General features: G+C 38.2%; 1 protein-coding gene across 2 annotated transcripts in view; it reads right to left on the bottom strand.

The window, feature by feature from the left end:
• Rassf (Ras association family member) overlaps window positions 1–17984 on the bottom strand; it is a 285214-nt gene that overhangs the window by 34824 nt on the left and 232406 nt on the right. The window contains exons 9-10 of one of the 2 annotated variants that reach the window (XM_090370596.1): window positions 7447–7544; window positions 6550–6621 (exon numbers count right to left, since the gene is read on the bottom strand). In XM_090370596.1, coding sequence (XP_090226722.1) covers window positions 6585–6621; window positions 7447–7544 — 135 coding nt within the window. In that variant the 3' untranslated portion in view covers window positions 6550–6584. Of the gene's footprint in view, window positions 1–6549; window positions 6622–7446; window positions 7545–17984 lie in introns of those variants that run through there. The other variant, XM_090370595.1, reaches the window with a different exon arrangement.

Genomic DNA, 17984 nt, shown 5'->3' on the forward strand with positions numbered 1-17984 from the left:
TTAACAAAACCATGCTGTGTCCGAGCTATAACTGAAGTCTTGTGTAGATGATTCTGCAGTGCTTCTTTAACCAGTGCCTCCATTAATTTTCCTGGAACAGAAGTTAAGCTCACAGGTCTATAATTACTTGTGTCAGCCTTTGATCCTCCTTTGTGAATTGGGGTCACATTTGCACATTTCCAGTCTATGGGTACCTCCCCTGAGTCCAAGGAAGCTCTCATAATTATGGCTAAGGGTTTGCTTACTTCCTTTGCTGCCTCCTTTAATATAACTGGATAGATCCCATCCACCCCGGGTGCCTTTCTTGTGTTTATCTTCAACAGTTTCTCCTCCACTTTACTCCCAGTTATTTCAAGATTCTGTAGCTTACTGCTAGAGTTGAATACACCTCTGGCATTCCCCTCGCTGAATAACTCCTCATGTGTGAATGTCGATGCAAAATATTCATTTAGTTTGTTAGCTACCTGAGCAGGATCATCAACAGTTGACCAATCAATATCAAGTGGACCAATCTGATTCATCCCCTTCCTTCTAGAGTTTACATAAGTAAAGAACTCTTTGCTGTTTTTCTTTGCATCCCTTGCCAAGGATTTCTCGTTATCTGCCTTCGCCTGCCTAACCTCCTTTGTAACTTGGTTGCATATCAACTTGTATCTATCATAGGCTTCTGTGTCATGTGTTAATTTGTAAGTATCCCATGCATTTTTCTTGTCTGCCATATGCCTCATTAGTTCATCTGACATCCATTTAGGCCTAAACCTTGAACAATATTTCTTAGTTGGTATGTAAAGCCTAGTAGCTTCCAAGATAAGTTCTTTGAATGCTTCCCATTTTGAATTTGCTGTTGGTAACATCATCAGTTGGTCCCACTGTATAGAATTTAAATACTGTCTCAGTCCATCGTAGTCGCCTTTACTGAAGCAATAACCCTTCCCTTTACCCCTAATGGTAGTTACCTCTTTGAGTAAATCCCACTTCAGCACACTGTGATCACTGCCACCTAGTGGTTCATTTATCTGCAGATTCTTAATGCATGAAGAATCACTGCTGAGAATCAAATCAAGAGTATTACTCCCTCTAGTTGCCTCCCGAACATGCTGATGTAGGAAACAATCATCCAATAAATCCACAAAAGCCCTGCTAGTGTGTGAGTGACCAGCCCCCAAATTCCAGTCAATATCTGGGAAATTAAAATTCCCCATTATAAGACTCTCTGATTTACTGGCCCACTCTATTTCCCTGTACAGTTTCTAATTATACTCATCAGAGTCATTAGGCCTATAGCACACTCCTACTCTCAATTTTGATCTCCCAATGCTTATGTCACACCAAACTGACTCAACACTGCACTGTCCAGCGATGTCGACTGGCTTCACTTCCTTGGTTTTTATGTGTTTCTTAACTAATAGCATAACCCCTCCCCCTTCCTATCCTGTATGTAGACGTTGTATTCCCCAAATTGCAGTTCTGCATCCCTTATATCTGTGTGACACCACGTCTCTGAAATCCCAACAATATCTGCCTTTGATGTTTTGAGCAATACCTCAAAGTCATCAAATTTATTTACTAAACTCCTAGCATTGGTGTACACGCAAGTATACCTGCACCTGTTTCTATTCTTAGCTATCCTAACACAACCCATGTGTTTACTTGTACCGCAATGGCTCCCAGCAGTCTCTGAAATATCATGCATCTTGTTTTTCAGGCTTCTGCTCATTCTAATAGAAGCAGTGCAAGAATCTCTTTCACCTCTGCCAGTGGCTACTGTCAATCTATTGGTCTTTGTCTCCCCCCAAGCTAGCAGTTTTCCGACCCACCTAACACTGCCTCGATAGCATCAGCAAATATTCTTGCACCCTTTCTATTTAAGTGTATCCCATCCCTGTAGAAGCAATCTCTCCTGTTAACAAGTACAGTCCAGGCTGAAAAAAATTCTACCCCTTGAGCCTTGCACAATCTTACCAGGGCAGAATTGATCGACAAGGCTCTCATCATATACTCCCTCCTATCGTGTCTGGGCAGAATTGCAGACACTTTCAAATTCAACCCTAATTCTCGGCTTTTGTTCAACAGTGACCTGTACTTGTTAGGTAATTCTGCCGGTCTCCTACTCTTAATATTATTAGTGCCAACGTGTACAACTATATCACCTTTTGTGCCCTTAAAAGATGATATTCGCTCTACAACGTCATCAACCTTTGCCCCTGGCAGACATACCCTGGTCCTGTTCCACCTATATTTTTTACATAGCATGTTCCCCGTTTCCCTGACAATAGAGTCACCAACAACTACTAGTTCCTTCGGGACCAGCGCATTCTGCCTTGGGGGTTGTCTCTGTGTCACGTGATGCCCAAGTGCAAGCTCTGGTGTTGATATGGGCAGCTGAGAGCTTGATGGGCCCCTCAATTTAGTTTCTTCGAGGGCATCCACCCTGTCCCTCAAGCTCTCATATAGGCCCACAAGAACGCTGAGTTGTTGCCTGATATCGATACACTCCTTGCATCGCGCACACACAAAGACATCCCCCATGGCAGTATCATGTCCCGTACCCGATTGCTCTGCAAACATCAAGCAAACAGTGCATTTTATAAGGCTGTGAGTCAGAGGACAACTGCCCCCCTTAGTTCTGCTCTGAGCCACAGCACTTCCATTAGCTTGAGCCTTTTGCTTTGCTGCTCTGGTCTGGTCTGAGTCATGATTCTATTAATTTATTAATTAATTATAATTAATTATGTTATGTTATTAATTATGTTAAATATAATTAATTATATTACGTTTGTAATCTAAGTCGTTATATGTATTTATTTAAAAGTACAATTTAACTGCTAACGAAGTTGAACTAACGCTATCTAGTACGGTATATAACTATCATATCACAAAGGCGGGAAAGTTACGAAAGGTAAATCTACGGACACTTAAGTATTAATTAACTTTCAAATCTCGCTGTCTCAATTCAGAATAAACTAACGATCCTTACTAGGTCTATAAGCTACTTACGGAAATAATTCGATGTAAAAAATATTCAATCAAGCGGCTAAATATGGCTAAAGAACTTCTCGTTCAGCGGAGTTGCAAACACGTGGATACCCTTACCGATACTTTTATGCAATTACAAGGCCGAGTAAAGAATAAATACACCAAATTAATCAGAAAATCACAAAATAATGTTATACTACTAAATTTAAATCAAAAGTTTTAGAAAAACAATAATTTCAAATCAATAAATAAGAAAAATCTACTTAGCAGCTTTGAACACGACCATCTCCTCATTATAATGTATAGTAAGTCAGTCATTGTAAATAGATTATTTTATAATATCCATTATTTTTGTAAATATTAAACTATGTTAATTTAAAAGGTTGGTGTATTCATTTAACATTGTGAACATGAACTACCCCAACCTTAGAGGCCTTTTTTGTAGATTAAAGAAAGGGCACCTAAAACCTAAAAAATCAGCAATTTCTTTGAGAAATTTCTAAAATGGTACATTGCAAACATATCTCAAAGAAAAAGTCACAATTGTAGCCAGGTTCATAATATAAAGATTTCTCTTGATGCCCTGATTACCCTCAAATTTTTATTTATTATTTTTTTAATTCTCTGAGCATTCTTTTCCCCTTTTCTTTTTTCCTTTGTATATAACAAAACTATCATATAAATGTTTGTTCTATTGGCTAGAGCAATAGATCTCCTGAGCTTGTATTATTAAAATAATATAATGCTTCTATTTGTATATACAGGGTTGTTAAAATTAAAGTATCCCTATGTAGAGGGCCCTAGAGCGAGTTCTAAGGCTTGTACTGAAGAGAAATTTGGACATCAGGTACAATAAAGAATGCGCTAGCCATTTATTGGGAAAAAAAAAAAAAAAAAAGTTAAAAATTTGTCACTATATGGCGCTGTGGCAATACAAATCACTTGAACAATGCTATATTGTTCAATGTGTCCGCCATTTTAGTCAACAACAGCTTCCATTCGAAGAACAGCATTTTCTACAGCAGAATGTGCTGGCTATTCAACTGGAATAGCCAGCACACGACGTCTAATGCTGTCCTTCAGATCTGCCAGAGTTTGACATCCTTCCCGATACACCTGGTTCTTCAAAAAACCCCACAAACAGAAGTCGCATGGGGTGAGGCCCAGTGATCAGGGTGGCCAAGATGTCTGGAAACAACAGCTGATGACCCATTCGTCTGAGGTGCTTCCGTAGCCAGGTGGGAAGGAGCAGCAGTGCGTAGCACACACTTCTTGATTAGACCAGGGTTCAAGCCAGTCACCACCAAATACGGAGGATGTGGAAAGGTCAGGGAATGACCACCGCATATCCCGGAGCAATATGGCCTTAGTTGCTAATGCTTCTAAAAACTAAATAACAATAAATAAATTTGTTCGTCTGTAAGAGTGTTGCCTTAGCAATCTTTAGACAACAGTGGATGTGGGGTGGCACACCATCCTGCATGAATATGGTATCCCGAAGGCATCCACATTGTTGCAGCTCTGATATTGCGAAATTTGCCAACATTTCATAATATTGCTATCCAGTGACCGAACAAGTGCAGGGTCCAGTCGGTGTTACCTGTTCAATCATAAACGTGGCTGTAAATCCACACCACACCACACTGTCACTTTTGGAGAATGCAACAGGACCTCTTTAATAACTCTAGGGTTTTCTGTTGGCCAAATGTGACAGTTGTGCATAATCACTTGTCCATTTAAGCAGAAGTGGGTTCATCATTCCAAGGAATGTTCCATGGCCAAGTGATATCCACTGTCATTCGTGCCAGAAACTGAAGTGCATATGTGAAACGAATATCTGCTGCTGTTGTTGTTCGGTTTAACGACACAAGGGCTACTAAGGCCAAATTGTGTCTCTTCAGCGTTAATTGACAAAAAGCATATTGTTAGAGAAATTACATTATATGCTTCCGTACAAACCAATATGTTTTAGATATAATAAAAGTTCTTCAATATTTGCTTCATTTCCTAAGATGCGAGATAAATCAGGTGATATATTCAATTTAGAGAGAGACTGAAAATTGTTTGACCGGATGGTTGAATGTAAGGGACAATCAACCAGGAAATTACGGACTGTAAGTTGCGTCTGACAGGATGGGCACTGGGGTGGGCTTTCACCCAATAATAGAAAGAGATGAGTATGGTGAGTGTCCAATTCTGAGTCTCACGAATATCTGCATCACCATGCTTTAGCTGCTGTAGCATGTGCATCTTGTAAGGATAGTACCGCAACACCTGACGCATTACTAGCCTTACAGTGGAATACAGCATGTCCACTTCACGAGAAACAGCTGGCACACTTGTGCTACCACATGGAGATTGACTTGATAAATCCACACTAGCCATAGCCACATCTTCAACACGAGAGGAGTCTACTCATTTTCGACTTCTACTTGGTTGAACACCAAGATGTCCTGTTGCTTCAAATTTCGCAAACATTTTTCAGACAGCACAAACAGTCATAGATCCACGCCTTATGCACTTCTGACACTGGCTTATGCACTTCTGATAGCCGCAGCTGCATTGTTGCTGTTCTGATAGTACAGCTTCACTAATAGCGCCTTTTCCTGCAACGTTGTTGGCATTGCTGCTGTAGTGCAGGCAAATATCTACTGTATGATTCCGAAGAGACTGCTTTGCTTTTATACAGTACAGTAGGGCTGAGTAGAGTAGTGGTGCTGTGGCAATAATATACAATTATGCAAATAACGTAAGTTATTTGCATAATCGTAACTAAGATAGTTACGCACCATACAGTGACAAATTTTGTAACTAATTTTTTTTTTTCCAATAAATGCCGAGCCCATTCTTTATTGTATCTGTTGTCCAAATTTCACTTCAGTACGAGCCTTATAACTCACTCCAGAGCCCTCTACATAGGATACTTTAATTTTAACAACCCAGTACATGTTTTTGTGGATATACTTTGCACATCACTTGTCTTGAAATCAGTTAAACAAAATCACACACCACAATAAACACATTACTACAATAGACGCTTTACCACACTACCAAAATAAACACTTTACCAATTATACATTATTTCGATTGTCTCCCACAATGCATTCCCATTGTTTTTTACTTCTCTTTGTTTCCACCTCATTGTTAGCCAATGCATATGCTTACCTAATCCAGTTCCCCTTGGACTGCTCAGAACATACATGTATATTCTGTGACCAAGTTTCCACAAAATTTACATGTGTACTGGGTTTTAAATCCCAAGAATTCTTGGGAAGCTAAGTGAACTAGGCTTTCCAAGGGTTAGACAATCTTTTTATAATAAAACCTAATGATCAATTTGAGAGATAACAATTAAGATAAACAGACAAGTAATTATGTGTAAGAATTAACTTTATGTACATAACTTCATGTTTTTGAATATCACAAAAAATAACATTTAAGTGATATTTAGTAAAATATCAGTTCTTAATGCAAGTTTAGTAATTAGTATCAGCCCAGCCAAACAATACTATTGCACACATTGAATAAAAAAGAAAACATACTTTCAGTTTTAGTTTGCTTAACCCTTTTAAAGCCTTAATCCTCAAAATAAGTCACCACACAGATGCCTATTTTCCAAACAGAACTGGAGTTTGACTTTGGTGTCTAAGGAGTAGTAAATAAACATATTGAATAATACAGTAATACAGAGTGTAAATTAAAAACATTCACAAGAAACCTAAATTCCAATTTAAGCTTGTTTGTTTGTTTGTTATTTGGTTTTTAGGAGTATTAGCAAAACTAAGGCCATATTGCTCCGGGGATATGCAGTGGTCATTCCCTGACCTTTCCGCACCCTCTGTATTTGGTGGTCACGGGCTCGAATCAAGCCCGTGACCACCAAACCCCGGTCTAATCAAGAAGCGTGTGCTGCGCACTGCTGCTCCTGCCCACCTGGCTACAGAGGTGTCACCAATTTAAGCATTGGTAATTATGAAATTCACAAATATGGTATGGTTGTTAAGTACAGTTGTTGTTGGTATTGGATTTAACGACACAAGGGCTACTAAGGCCAAACTGCATCTGTTCATCGTTTATACACAAGAAGCATATCGTTAGATGTTAAATTATATGCTTCTGTACAAGCCAATATGTTATAGATACAATAAAAGTTCTTCAATATTGGCTTCATTTCCTAAGAAATTAGATAAATCAGGTGATATAGTCAATGTGGAGAGTGACTGAAAAGTGTTTGACTGGATGGTCGAATGTAAGGGACAATCAACCAGAAAATGATGGACAGTAAGTTGCATCTGACAGGATGAGCACTGAGGTGGGCGTTAAGTACAGCTTAAAAACCATACTATATTTTAATTATATTATTGGAAGTAAAATAAATTAATAAATAAATAAATAAATTAAACAAATATGACTCTAATATGAACTTCAAAAACAACTATTCAAAAGATTTATTAAGAGCTATATACATACTTCATTCTGATCTTCTTCATCTCCCGTTCTTCTTCTTCATGATATTTTCGAAGGAAAGTTTTTAGTTCCACCTCTGAGAAATTCAGAAATTGGGCTACCTAAAATGTATTAATGTCAGTCCATTAATATGTTATGCTGCAATTTTTATGTGTCAGAAGTAGAGAATGCAGCCTAACATATTAATGGAAAAAACTGAGTCTCTCAAAAAGCATGCAAGGGATCTTTTAGACAAAAATTTGATTTAATTGTATGATGGCTATAGCTCACTACATTTGTAAACCTTTATTGAATAAAACAATGATGTGGCCAAAGAGGATGTCTTGTGTGCTTTTACTGCAGATAATGTGAGGAGATTACAAGCCAGCTCATTGTTCTGATAGGCTTATATATGGGTTTCAAGAATAGGGTTAATGCCTTCAGAGAATTTAAAAAGATGGACCCATCAAATACTCAGCCAGCACAATGCTGGAGACTAGATCCACATATCACACGACATAGCAAAATCATCTAGGGCAGTAAGCACTGGTCACACAATAAGTAGCCATTTTCAGTGAATTTTTTTGTCAGGGAAATACATTTTGTAAAAAAAGATAGGCAGCATAGGACCAGAGTACAGGAACTCCCCAACTTACGGAAATTCGACTTTACATAAGTTTTTGCCAGCCAGTGTAAACTTAAAAAAAATTGTGGAAACTTTATTTTGGATCCTGTAGGAATAAATGGAGGTACCGTGAAAATATCGTAATGTGAACCCAATAACACATTTTTTTTTGTAATTCTTCCAAGTCCTTGGAAGTTGAAATTTTTCACTATATAACTAAGCTATTTATCTCTCTAAAAGGTCATATTTATAATGGAAATTGCACTACACTTTCATTGTTATCATATGTTCCTGTTATAAGAATCAATTTTGAATGACTTTGTAATATTTTTCTAAAGCACGGTTCTGGAGGTCACGACAAAAAAAAAACAATAAAAACAATTTGCACTTTCCGGTTTATTCGTCTTTTCTGTTAGTGCATCTAATTATAAATGGGTAGTAAACTCTATCTTATTGCATTTGCAATAATCCTGATAACTGGAATTCTGTGGGTTTTTACGTTACGGCATTATGGTGAAATGAGTTTCCCCCCACTTCACTGAAATCTTCAATCATAAAAAAAAACAACAAATTTTCAGAATCTTCTCTTCATTCCTATTTACATATTACAATGATGAAGGGATCGCTTTCCCTTCATCATATTAGAATGATGAAGGGAAAGCGATCAACGAAAAGTGCAAGTGGTGGTAGTGCCGGGAAACGAAACAAAACTGATTTAGATATGAGGATGAAAATGATTAAGCAGTACAAAGCAGGACAAAGTGTGTCATCTATTGCAAGGGAATTCTCACTGCTTCAACAGTGAATACTATTTTAAAGGACAATGTGCATATAAAAGAACATGTCAAAGGATCAACGCACTTAAGATTTACAGTGTTCAGGTGTTATATCGAAGATGGAAGAGCTGTTAATAATATGTATGGAAAATCAGATTCAGAAGCGAGTGCCCCTGAGTCTAATGACCATTCAAGCAAAAGCAACGTGTGTGTGCGTGTGTGTTTAATGGTGCATAAGCTACACTGGCTATAGTGCGCATGTCCATAGAGATGTGTTAGGAAATAATTCAGATTTGAAGGCATTTCAATTTCATTTTAGAAACTATTCAGAAGCGATGATATATTCCAATTTTTTTCAGAATACAGGAAAATTCATTAATTTTTGCCTGGTCGCTAATAATATGCTCTAGTGATATTGGTTCTTGCAGTTTAGTCAGAGAAAGCAGGACTGATGTTCTGTCCTGGTGATATTGAGGACAGTCAATAAGAATATGCTACACTTTAGATATACTAAACAGTGTGAGGAGGATCATCACCTGTGAGTAGATGGAGGTGGGTCAGATGAATATGTCCTATTCTTGCCCATGCAAGTACCATTTCTTCCCTTCTAGTTGTTTGGATGCTTGAGTGCGAAAATTTTGGTTCCTATTTCAACTGGAAAAGTTTGTTATTAGTCTGGGTGTGCCATAGCTCTTTCCACTGTTCAAGGCATGCTGCTCTTATGATGATATCATGGTCAGAGGCTGGAATATGGACAGACGTAAAATCTAAAGTGGAGGGATTTTTTGCCGATATATCCGCCAGTTCATTCCCCTTTATCCCTCAATGTGCTGGAATCCAACAAAAGTTCACTAATTGTTCATGTTATTCAATTTTCAAGAGCAACTTCCTGATTTGGTTTAAAACAGGGCGATTTGAATAGGAGGGATTTTGCATTGCTCTAATTGAGCTGAGAGAGTCTGTGTAAATTAAATATTTTGGAGATGGGTAAAGATTTAAATTTTCTAGAGCTAATTTTATTCCATGTTGTTCTGCAGAAAAGTTGCTATACTCAGGTGGAAGGGAAGTTGAAATAATAGCGGAGGGAAACACTACTGCTGCTCCAATGGCTAATTGAGATTTGGACATATCAGTATATTGGCAGGAAACCAACATAGCTCTGAATATGACATGCATGGAGTTGTTTCAGGTTTAGAGTCGGTAGAAGATTCTTACCCCACTGAAGAAAATAAGTATCAAAATTCAGTTGAGGTGGGGAGTCCAAGGTGGATGAAAGTAATTCATTACCTGTTGACTATTGTGAAAAGGAACTTTCCAACTCTGTGATATTTCAAAAAGCTGGAGGCTGCTGGTCTTATTTTATTAAGTTTATTTCTGCAGAGATTAGTTAGTTGAGGATTGAAGGGGTATGACTGAATAGGATGCAAACAGCAACTTTTTATTTTGGCTGCATACTTCAGTATTAACATTTTTCTGCGGAGGTGCAAAGGGGGTTCCGTGAGCTTCAATATATAGACAATGAGTTGGAGATGTCCTGAAGGCTCCAAGTGCAATCTGTAACGCACTGTGTTGTATAGGATCCAGCCAGCATAGCACACTCTTTCGGGCAGAATCGTAGATTGGAGCACCATAATCCAAATGTGATCTAATCAATGCTCTATATAGTCGAAGAAACGAAGTACGATCTGCTCCCCAAGACACGGTGGATAAAGCTCTTCGTACGTTGAACTTTTGAGACAGGTATTACGTACAAATTTAATATGTTCAAGGAAGTTTAACTTCTTGTTAAGGGTTAATCCCAACGATCTGATGTTTTTGGCAATCGGAATGGTAAAGTCTGACATGTGAAGTTTGGGATCTGTATGTAATTTGCATTGATTGCAAAAATGTATAGCGACAGCTTTCTGTTGTGAAAGATGATAGCCATTGAGCACGGCCCACTTTTGTATTTTATTTAGTGATATCTGCAACTGACGTTCAATAGATCTCATGTTCTGAGAATGGCAAGAAAGAGAGAGAGAGAGAGAGATCATCAGCTTACATGTAAGCCTCAACAGTATTTGGGAGTTCTTTTGTAATGGAGTCAATTCTAAGAGCAAAAAGGGTTGCACTCAGTACAGACCCTTGTGAAACTCCTTCTTCCTGCAAGAATGTCATAGAAAGGGAGTTAAAATATCGTACTTGATAAGAACGACTCAATAAAAAGTTCTTAATGAATATAGGCAGGTTGCCTCATAAACCAATGGCGTGCAGGTCTCTAAGAATGCCGTGCCACCAAGTAGTGTCAAATTCTTTCTGTATGTCTATGGAGACCATAACAAGGAGTGCATTTTTAACAAAGTCATTGTGGATTTAATGGTTTTGGTGAAAGCCATGTTGACTATTACTCATTAGATTTTGATCTTCAATGATCCAAATGAGTCATCTGCAGATCATTTTCTCAAGGATTTTACCGAGGCAACGGGAAAGGGAAATTGGCCGGTAACTAAAAGGACTAGAGGGGTCTTTACCAGATTTCAAAAAGGCCAGAACTGTGGCATGGTGCTAAGATGTAGGCCAGAAATATTCGATTATAAAATAACAGCAGCAGCTGCAATTGTTTGTCATCAAGGTGCTGTAACATGATGTAATATATTCCATTGGGCCCTGCTGCACTGTTGCATGCTGTTCTAACGGCTTGTAGAAGTTCCAAATACTGAAGGGGCTGGTTATATGGTAATATTAGAGAGGTGTGAAAGTTTATGGGTCACTGTTCATGATGTTTTTGATTTTCTGGAATTCTGGGGAATAGCTTGATGCCGCTGAGACTTGAGCAAAGACGCTGAGACTTCTGACTATAGCAAATGCCTTGGGCATTTGCTATAGTGAGAGGAGCAGAGAGTTCTTGCCCATTCCAGGAAAGGATTGTAGAAGGGATGGTCGGAAACTTTCCAGAAAGCTGTCTAATTTTCTTCCATATTAATTTGCAGTCAGTGATTCTATTTACAGTGGACACAAAAAGAGTCCAAGAATCCTTCTTGGCTTGTTTTTCAATGGGAAGTGCTCTTGCCCTTAGTTTCTTATAGTTAATGAGATTAACTGTTGTTAGTGATCGCCGAAATAGATTCCACGCTTTATTTTTTTTCCTCTTTGCTTTCATGCATTATTCATTCCACCAGTAGTTAAAATGGCGCCAGGCCGTAGGATTTGTTAATAGAATAGAGTTTTTTAGCTGCTGATAACAAGTGGGATGTGGTATATTCCGTTACTTCATCAATGGGCTGTAACCATATAATTTTCTCATCCAGGGTGATAGCTGACTGGAATTTGACCCAGCTGGCATGAGAAAATTTCCATTTCCGGCAGGGTTCAGCTAATGGTGTTTGTGCAGTGAGCATATCGGATCATTTATAACAAACCATTCCATGACTGAAAACAGTATCGCTGAGCATATTGAGAGGTCAATCGCAGAAGTTTGTCCAGTTTGCAATTGTATGTGCGTAGGTTCACCTGTATTAAGAATGGCAAGATTTTGCCTGTCCAGAAAGGTTCAATCAGTCAGCCATGTGTATCTAATTTAGAAGATCCCCATAAAGGGTCGTGACCATTGAAATCCCTCAAGAGACAGACACGGGAAGGTAATTGCAGTAGGTTTTCCAGATCTTGGTAAGAGAAGGTATGATTTGGTGGAAGATAGATTGAAACTAGATAAGAGACACTGTGTCACACACACATAAGGAATGCAGAACTGGAATTTGGGGAGTACAATGTGTACAGGAATGACAGACAGGATAGGAAGGGAGGAGGGGTTATGCTATTAGTTAAGAAACATATAAAATCAAAGGAAGTTCAGCCAGATGACATCGATGGACAGCACAGTGTCGAGTCAGTTTGGTGTGATATAAACACTGGGAAATCAAAATTGAGAGTAGGAGTGTGTTATAGGCCTAATGACTCTGATGAGTATAATAAGAAGCTGTACAGGGAAATAGAGTGGACCACTAAATCAGAGAGTCTTGTAATGGGGGATTTTAATTTCCCGGATATTGACTGGAATTTGTGGGTTGGTCACTCACACACTAGTAAGCCTTTTGTGGATTTATTGGATGATTGTTTTCTCCATCAGCATGTTAGGGAGGCAACTCGAGGGAGTAATACTCTTGATCTGATTATCAGTAGTGATTCTTCATGCATTAAGAATCTGCAGATAAAGAAACCACAAAGTGGCAGTGATCACAGTGTGCTCAAGTGGGATATACTCAAAGAGGTAACTACCATCAGGGGTAAAGGGAAAGTTTTTGCTTTTGCAAAGGCAACTACGGTGGTCTGAGACAGTATTTAAACTCTATAAGGTGGGACCAACTGATGATGTTACCAACAGCAAATTCAAAATGGGAAGCATTCAAAGAATTAATCTTGGAAGCTACTAGGCTTTACATACCAACTAAGAAATATTGTTCAAGGTTTAGGCCTAAATGGATGTCAGATGAACTAATGAGACATGTGGCTGAGAAGAAAAATGCATGGGATACATATAAATTAATGGGTGATATGGAAGCCTATGATAGATATAAGCTGGTCTGTAACCAAGTCACAAAGGAGGTTAGGCAGGCAAAGGCAGATTATGAGAAATCTTTGGCAAAGGATGCAAAGAAAAACAGCAAAGAGTTCTTTACCTATGTAAACTCTAGAAGGAAAGGGATGAATCAGATTGGTCCATTGGACATTGATGGTTCAACTGTTGATGATCCTGCTCAGGTGATTAACAAACTAAATGAGAATTTTGCATCTACATTCACACATGAGGAGTTACTCAGGGAGGGAAATGCCACAGGTGAATTAAGCTCTGGCAGTGAGTTAGATGATTTTGTAATAACTGAGAGGAAAGTGGAGGAGAAATTGTTGAAGTTAAACATAAAAAAGGCATCTGGGGTGGATGGGATCTATCCAGTTATATTAAAGGAGGCAGCAAAGGAAGTAAGCAAACCCTTAGCCATAATTATGAGAGCTTCCTTGGACTCAGGGGAGGTACCCACAGACTGGAGATGTGCAAATATGACCCCAATTCACAAAGGAGGATCAAAGGGCAACACAAGTAATTATAGACCTGTTAGTTTAACTTCTGTTCCAAGAAAATTAATGGAGGGACTGGTTAAAGAAGGACTGCAGGATCATCTAGACAAGATTTCAGCTATAGATCAGACATGGCATGGTTTCATTAAGAGAAAGTCTTGTTTGATCAATTTTATTGGATACTATGATGTGGTCACAAAGGAACTGGATGCAGGGAATAACTTTGATATCACATATCTGGATCTTAGAAACGCTTTTGATACTATTACACATGGAAGACTACTGCACAAATTGGAGCAGTGTGGCATTGGAGGCAAATTGCTACTATGGATAAAAGGATGGTTGAGTGGGAGAAGACAGAGTGGTAATCAATGGACACTGCTCAGAATCATCTTGGACTAATGTTATTAGTGGAGTCCCTCAGGGTTCAGTGTTGGGTCCATTGTTGTTTTCTGTATTTATAAATGATATTGATGATGTTATTTCACGCTTAATGTCCAAGTTTGCAGATGATACGAAGGTTGGCGGGGTTGTTAAGGACACTAATGACAGTACGCTGTTGCAACAGGATCTGGAAAATTTGAGCAGATGGGCTGAGAGGTGGCAAATGAAGTTTAACATTGACAAATGTAAAGTACTACATATGGGAAGCAGTAACCCCAGAGTAACGTATCACCTCTGTGGTACTACACTGACAGTGGTAGAGAATGAAAAGGAACTGGGGGTAATTGTGCAGGCAGTTATGAAGTTTCCTGAGCAGTGCATACGGTCTGCAAGAGTAGTTCATGGTGTCTTGTCAATGATATACAGGAATTTTTCTAGCAGGTATAAGGAAGTAATTATCCCCTTGTATAAGGCAATGGTCAGGCCACACCTTGAGTATTGTATACAGGTCTGGATGCCTTTTAAAAAGGATGTAGAGCTGTTGGAACGAGTACAGAGAAGGGCAACAAGATTAGTGAATGGAATGAACGGTTGCTCTTACGAATAAAGGCTTAAGTTTTGCAGATTACAGTGTCTGGAGACTAGGCACCTGCGAGGTGATCTGATTGAGGTGTATAAAGCCTTGAATGGTTTTGAGCATGCTCAATGCTGATGGAATTCTTCCTCTTGCTTAGAATAATCACCTGAGAACGCATAAATTCAAATTGAGGAAAGACAGTTGTAGGATAGATGTGTGGAAGTTTGCCTTTAGCCAGCGGATAGTGGTGGAACAGACTTCCATCTTTTGTTGTGGAAGTTGATAAGCCTAAATAAATTTAAGGCTGAGTTGGACAGGTATTTGGAATGAATGGAGGGGTGAAATGGAAGTGGTTTTTTTTTTTGCTGATACTGATAGTTTGTTATTTGGTTTTTAGGAGCATTGGCAACTAAGGCCATATTTCTCAGGGGATATGCGGTGGTCATTCTGTGACCTTTCCGCATCCTCCGTATTAGGCGGGCAAGGCTCGAAACTCAGTCTAATTGTTACGAGCGGTATGAATCCCACCTTTCTCTTTTCGGATTAATTAAATATTCAGTAATGGATAAATTAACTATTAGTCTGATTTCCCTGGTTGCTGATGTATATTTGAATTGTGTTGAAATTCATAGAAATTGTAATACCATCAGCAAGGACAGAAATCAGTAAAATCAAGTAAATGTTATTCGAAATTAGAAATAGAATATTAAATATCCTCTAAAGACCCAGCCCCACTCGTAACCTTGCTTAGGAGAAAAGTATATACAGTACAGTTCCAGCTGTATAAACTTCCGTTGGAGGGGCAAGATGTCAAGGGAAAAGTGTCTTCTCCTATAAACACGCTGGCATTCAGCAAGTTGGGAAGATGCTATAGCAGGGGAAGATCAGTTCCTTCCCCATATAAACAACAAAATACCTTGAGCTCTTTCCAAATGATAGTGATATAGAATAACAATCTAGCTTGCCCAAAGATGGTCAGAAATAACATCAACGTCGACAACACCTTCGTATCAACTGAGAAAATCGCGACGTACATAGGGTTTATTGCTCGTTAAGTGGTCTAGAAGAAGAGTCAACAGATTCTTTGACCATGACATGGTACAAAGATTACCTAAGATTTTGGCCTTGGAATTAGAACATCCAATGAGACAACTGATGGTAAGATACCCGAAGAATGTGACCCTGAATATAAAAGCAGATGGAGAGTACTAGAAAAAGAGTTAGTTAGGAGAGAAGAAAAAGTGTTGGCGTTGTTGTTGTTAAGCATAGCATTAGTAAGAAGAATTGGAAGATAGTTCGATCTAGAAAATTAAAAGAGAGTCGCGACATTTTATATGTAGTGAAACGCTACTTAGTAAAAATTGGTCAGTGAAAATAGTATTGAGGAGTCAAGTAACTTTCCCGCAGCAGAAACAAGCAGAGGGAAGAAGGAAGAAAGCTTGAAGCAAGCCTAAGAGAGAGATAACGGTAAGCTAAAATGTTTCATCATGTATGTGTGAGAACGAGAGATAGTTTAAATGGAATACTACGGTGACGCAGTTTTAAAAGATGATTCCTTTCTAAGTTGATTTCTTTATGTTTATATATGTTACCCATGAATTATATACATGCCGCGGTACATCAGTTGAGTACCATGAATATTAACTGGTTAACATAAAGATCTGATATCCTAATGTATTTACTTAAAATAAATGTTTTAAATGTTGAAACGTTCACAAATACTAAATGTCTTAAATATTATATAGAAGAGAAAAAGGTAAAAAGACGATGGTACCCAGTTGATATTCAACAAAGGCCAATAGAAATATATATATATGTTTATAGATAGTATAGATTGTTGTATTAATGGTATGGCCCTTGTAAGAGAAATATAATTATAAGGAATCATGGTATAATCTTAAAACGGTTTAAATCAAATGATGATAATTTCCTAATCTTTAATAAGAAGATGAAATGTTATAAAAGTGAGAATGAGTTATATATATGTGTATTTCTTTTGTAATGTGTTTTATATATTGTATTAAATGATTGTTTTGTTACAAATACTGCCTCGTTGCTGACTTCAGATCACATCAGTCAGTATTCACCTGGGGTTGATTAAGATCAATTAAAAATATTGCGCTAGGAATGAAATATATATATATATATATATATATATAATTAATTAAATTAATTAATTAAACTCTTCCTAGTACACAACGCAAAACAGATTCAAATCGCATGCATAGTAGAGGAAATAGGTTATTCATCTCATCTATTATGTATTAGGATATACGAAATCTGGTTCTAAACAAAGCCACCAGACACACAGATTAAGCCATAACTATGTTGGGGAAGATTACTGATTAAGGAGAAAAATTTAATCATGCAAATATAACTTAATGACAGCCTTTATAGCAATTATAGCCTTTTATAATAGAAGACATTATTCATTATTTCTCCTATCAAAAATGGTTGTGACGACCTAACGACAGATAACATCAAATAAACAATTATAGAATATTCTAACATAAACCCCCTCCAACAATTGGTGCCATGCGCATCCCATTCTCACTTCCCCCCCCAACAATTATGACCATATGACCACTCATTTTCACTCCCCCCCAACATAATCAAGAACCGTGTGCTACGCACTGCTGCTCCAGCCCACCTGGCTACGTAGGCCTGGCTGATGCTGCGTAAGCTTGCTTTCTTGCATCATATGCCTCTCCTAATGCTAAATAGAGAAGGTATGATTTGGTGGAAGATAGATAGAAGGTATGATTTGGTGTTATCGCAATCTGAGTAATGAAATGTACAGGAACAGCTTCAATTTCTGTTTGAAGAACAATTTGCTTTGCTGGGATCTGCGAGTTGATCAAGATGACCACACCACCATGGGCGGCATTTGATGTATTGTGATCTTTTTTATATATAGAGTAGTTCTTTATGGAGGTGGAAATTTGGGAAGTTAAGTAGGTTTCTAACGGCCTCAGTAGCCAGTGGCTTTTCTTTCTTGTTCTCTGCAAAAAACTTTTTGATAGAAGAGTTTCTATCAAATAATTTTAGAAAATGTAGGAACTTAAAAAGAACTACTAATTTCTCTGGAAAGATTGCACACAATTTTCCTGGTCACACTTTGCTTGGTGTCCAGAGCCCCCAGCTGAAA

Source organism: Mastigoproctus giganteus, chromosome 3, assembly GCF_048544385.1.
Source record: "Mastigoproctus giganteus isolate SK-2022 chromosome 3, ASM4854438v1, whole genome shotgun sequence".
Lineage (NCBI taxonomy): Eukaryota > Metazoa > Arthropoda > Arachnida > Uropygi > Thelyphonidae > Mastigoproctus > Mastigoproctus giganteus.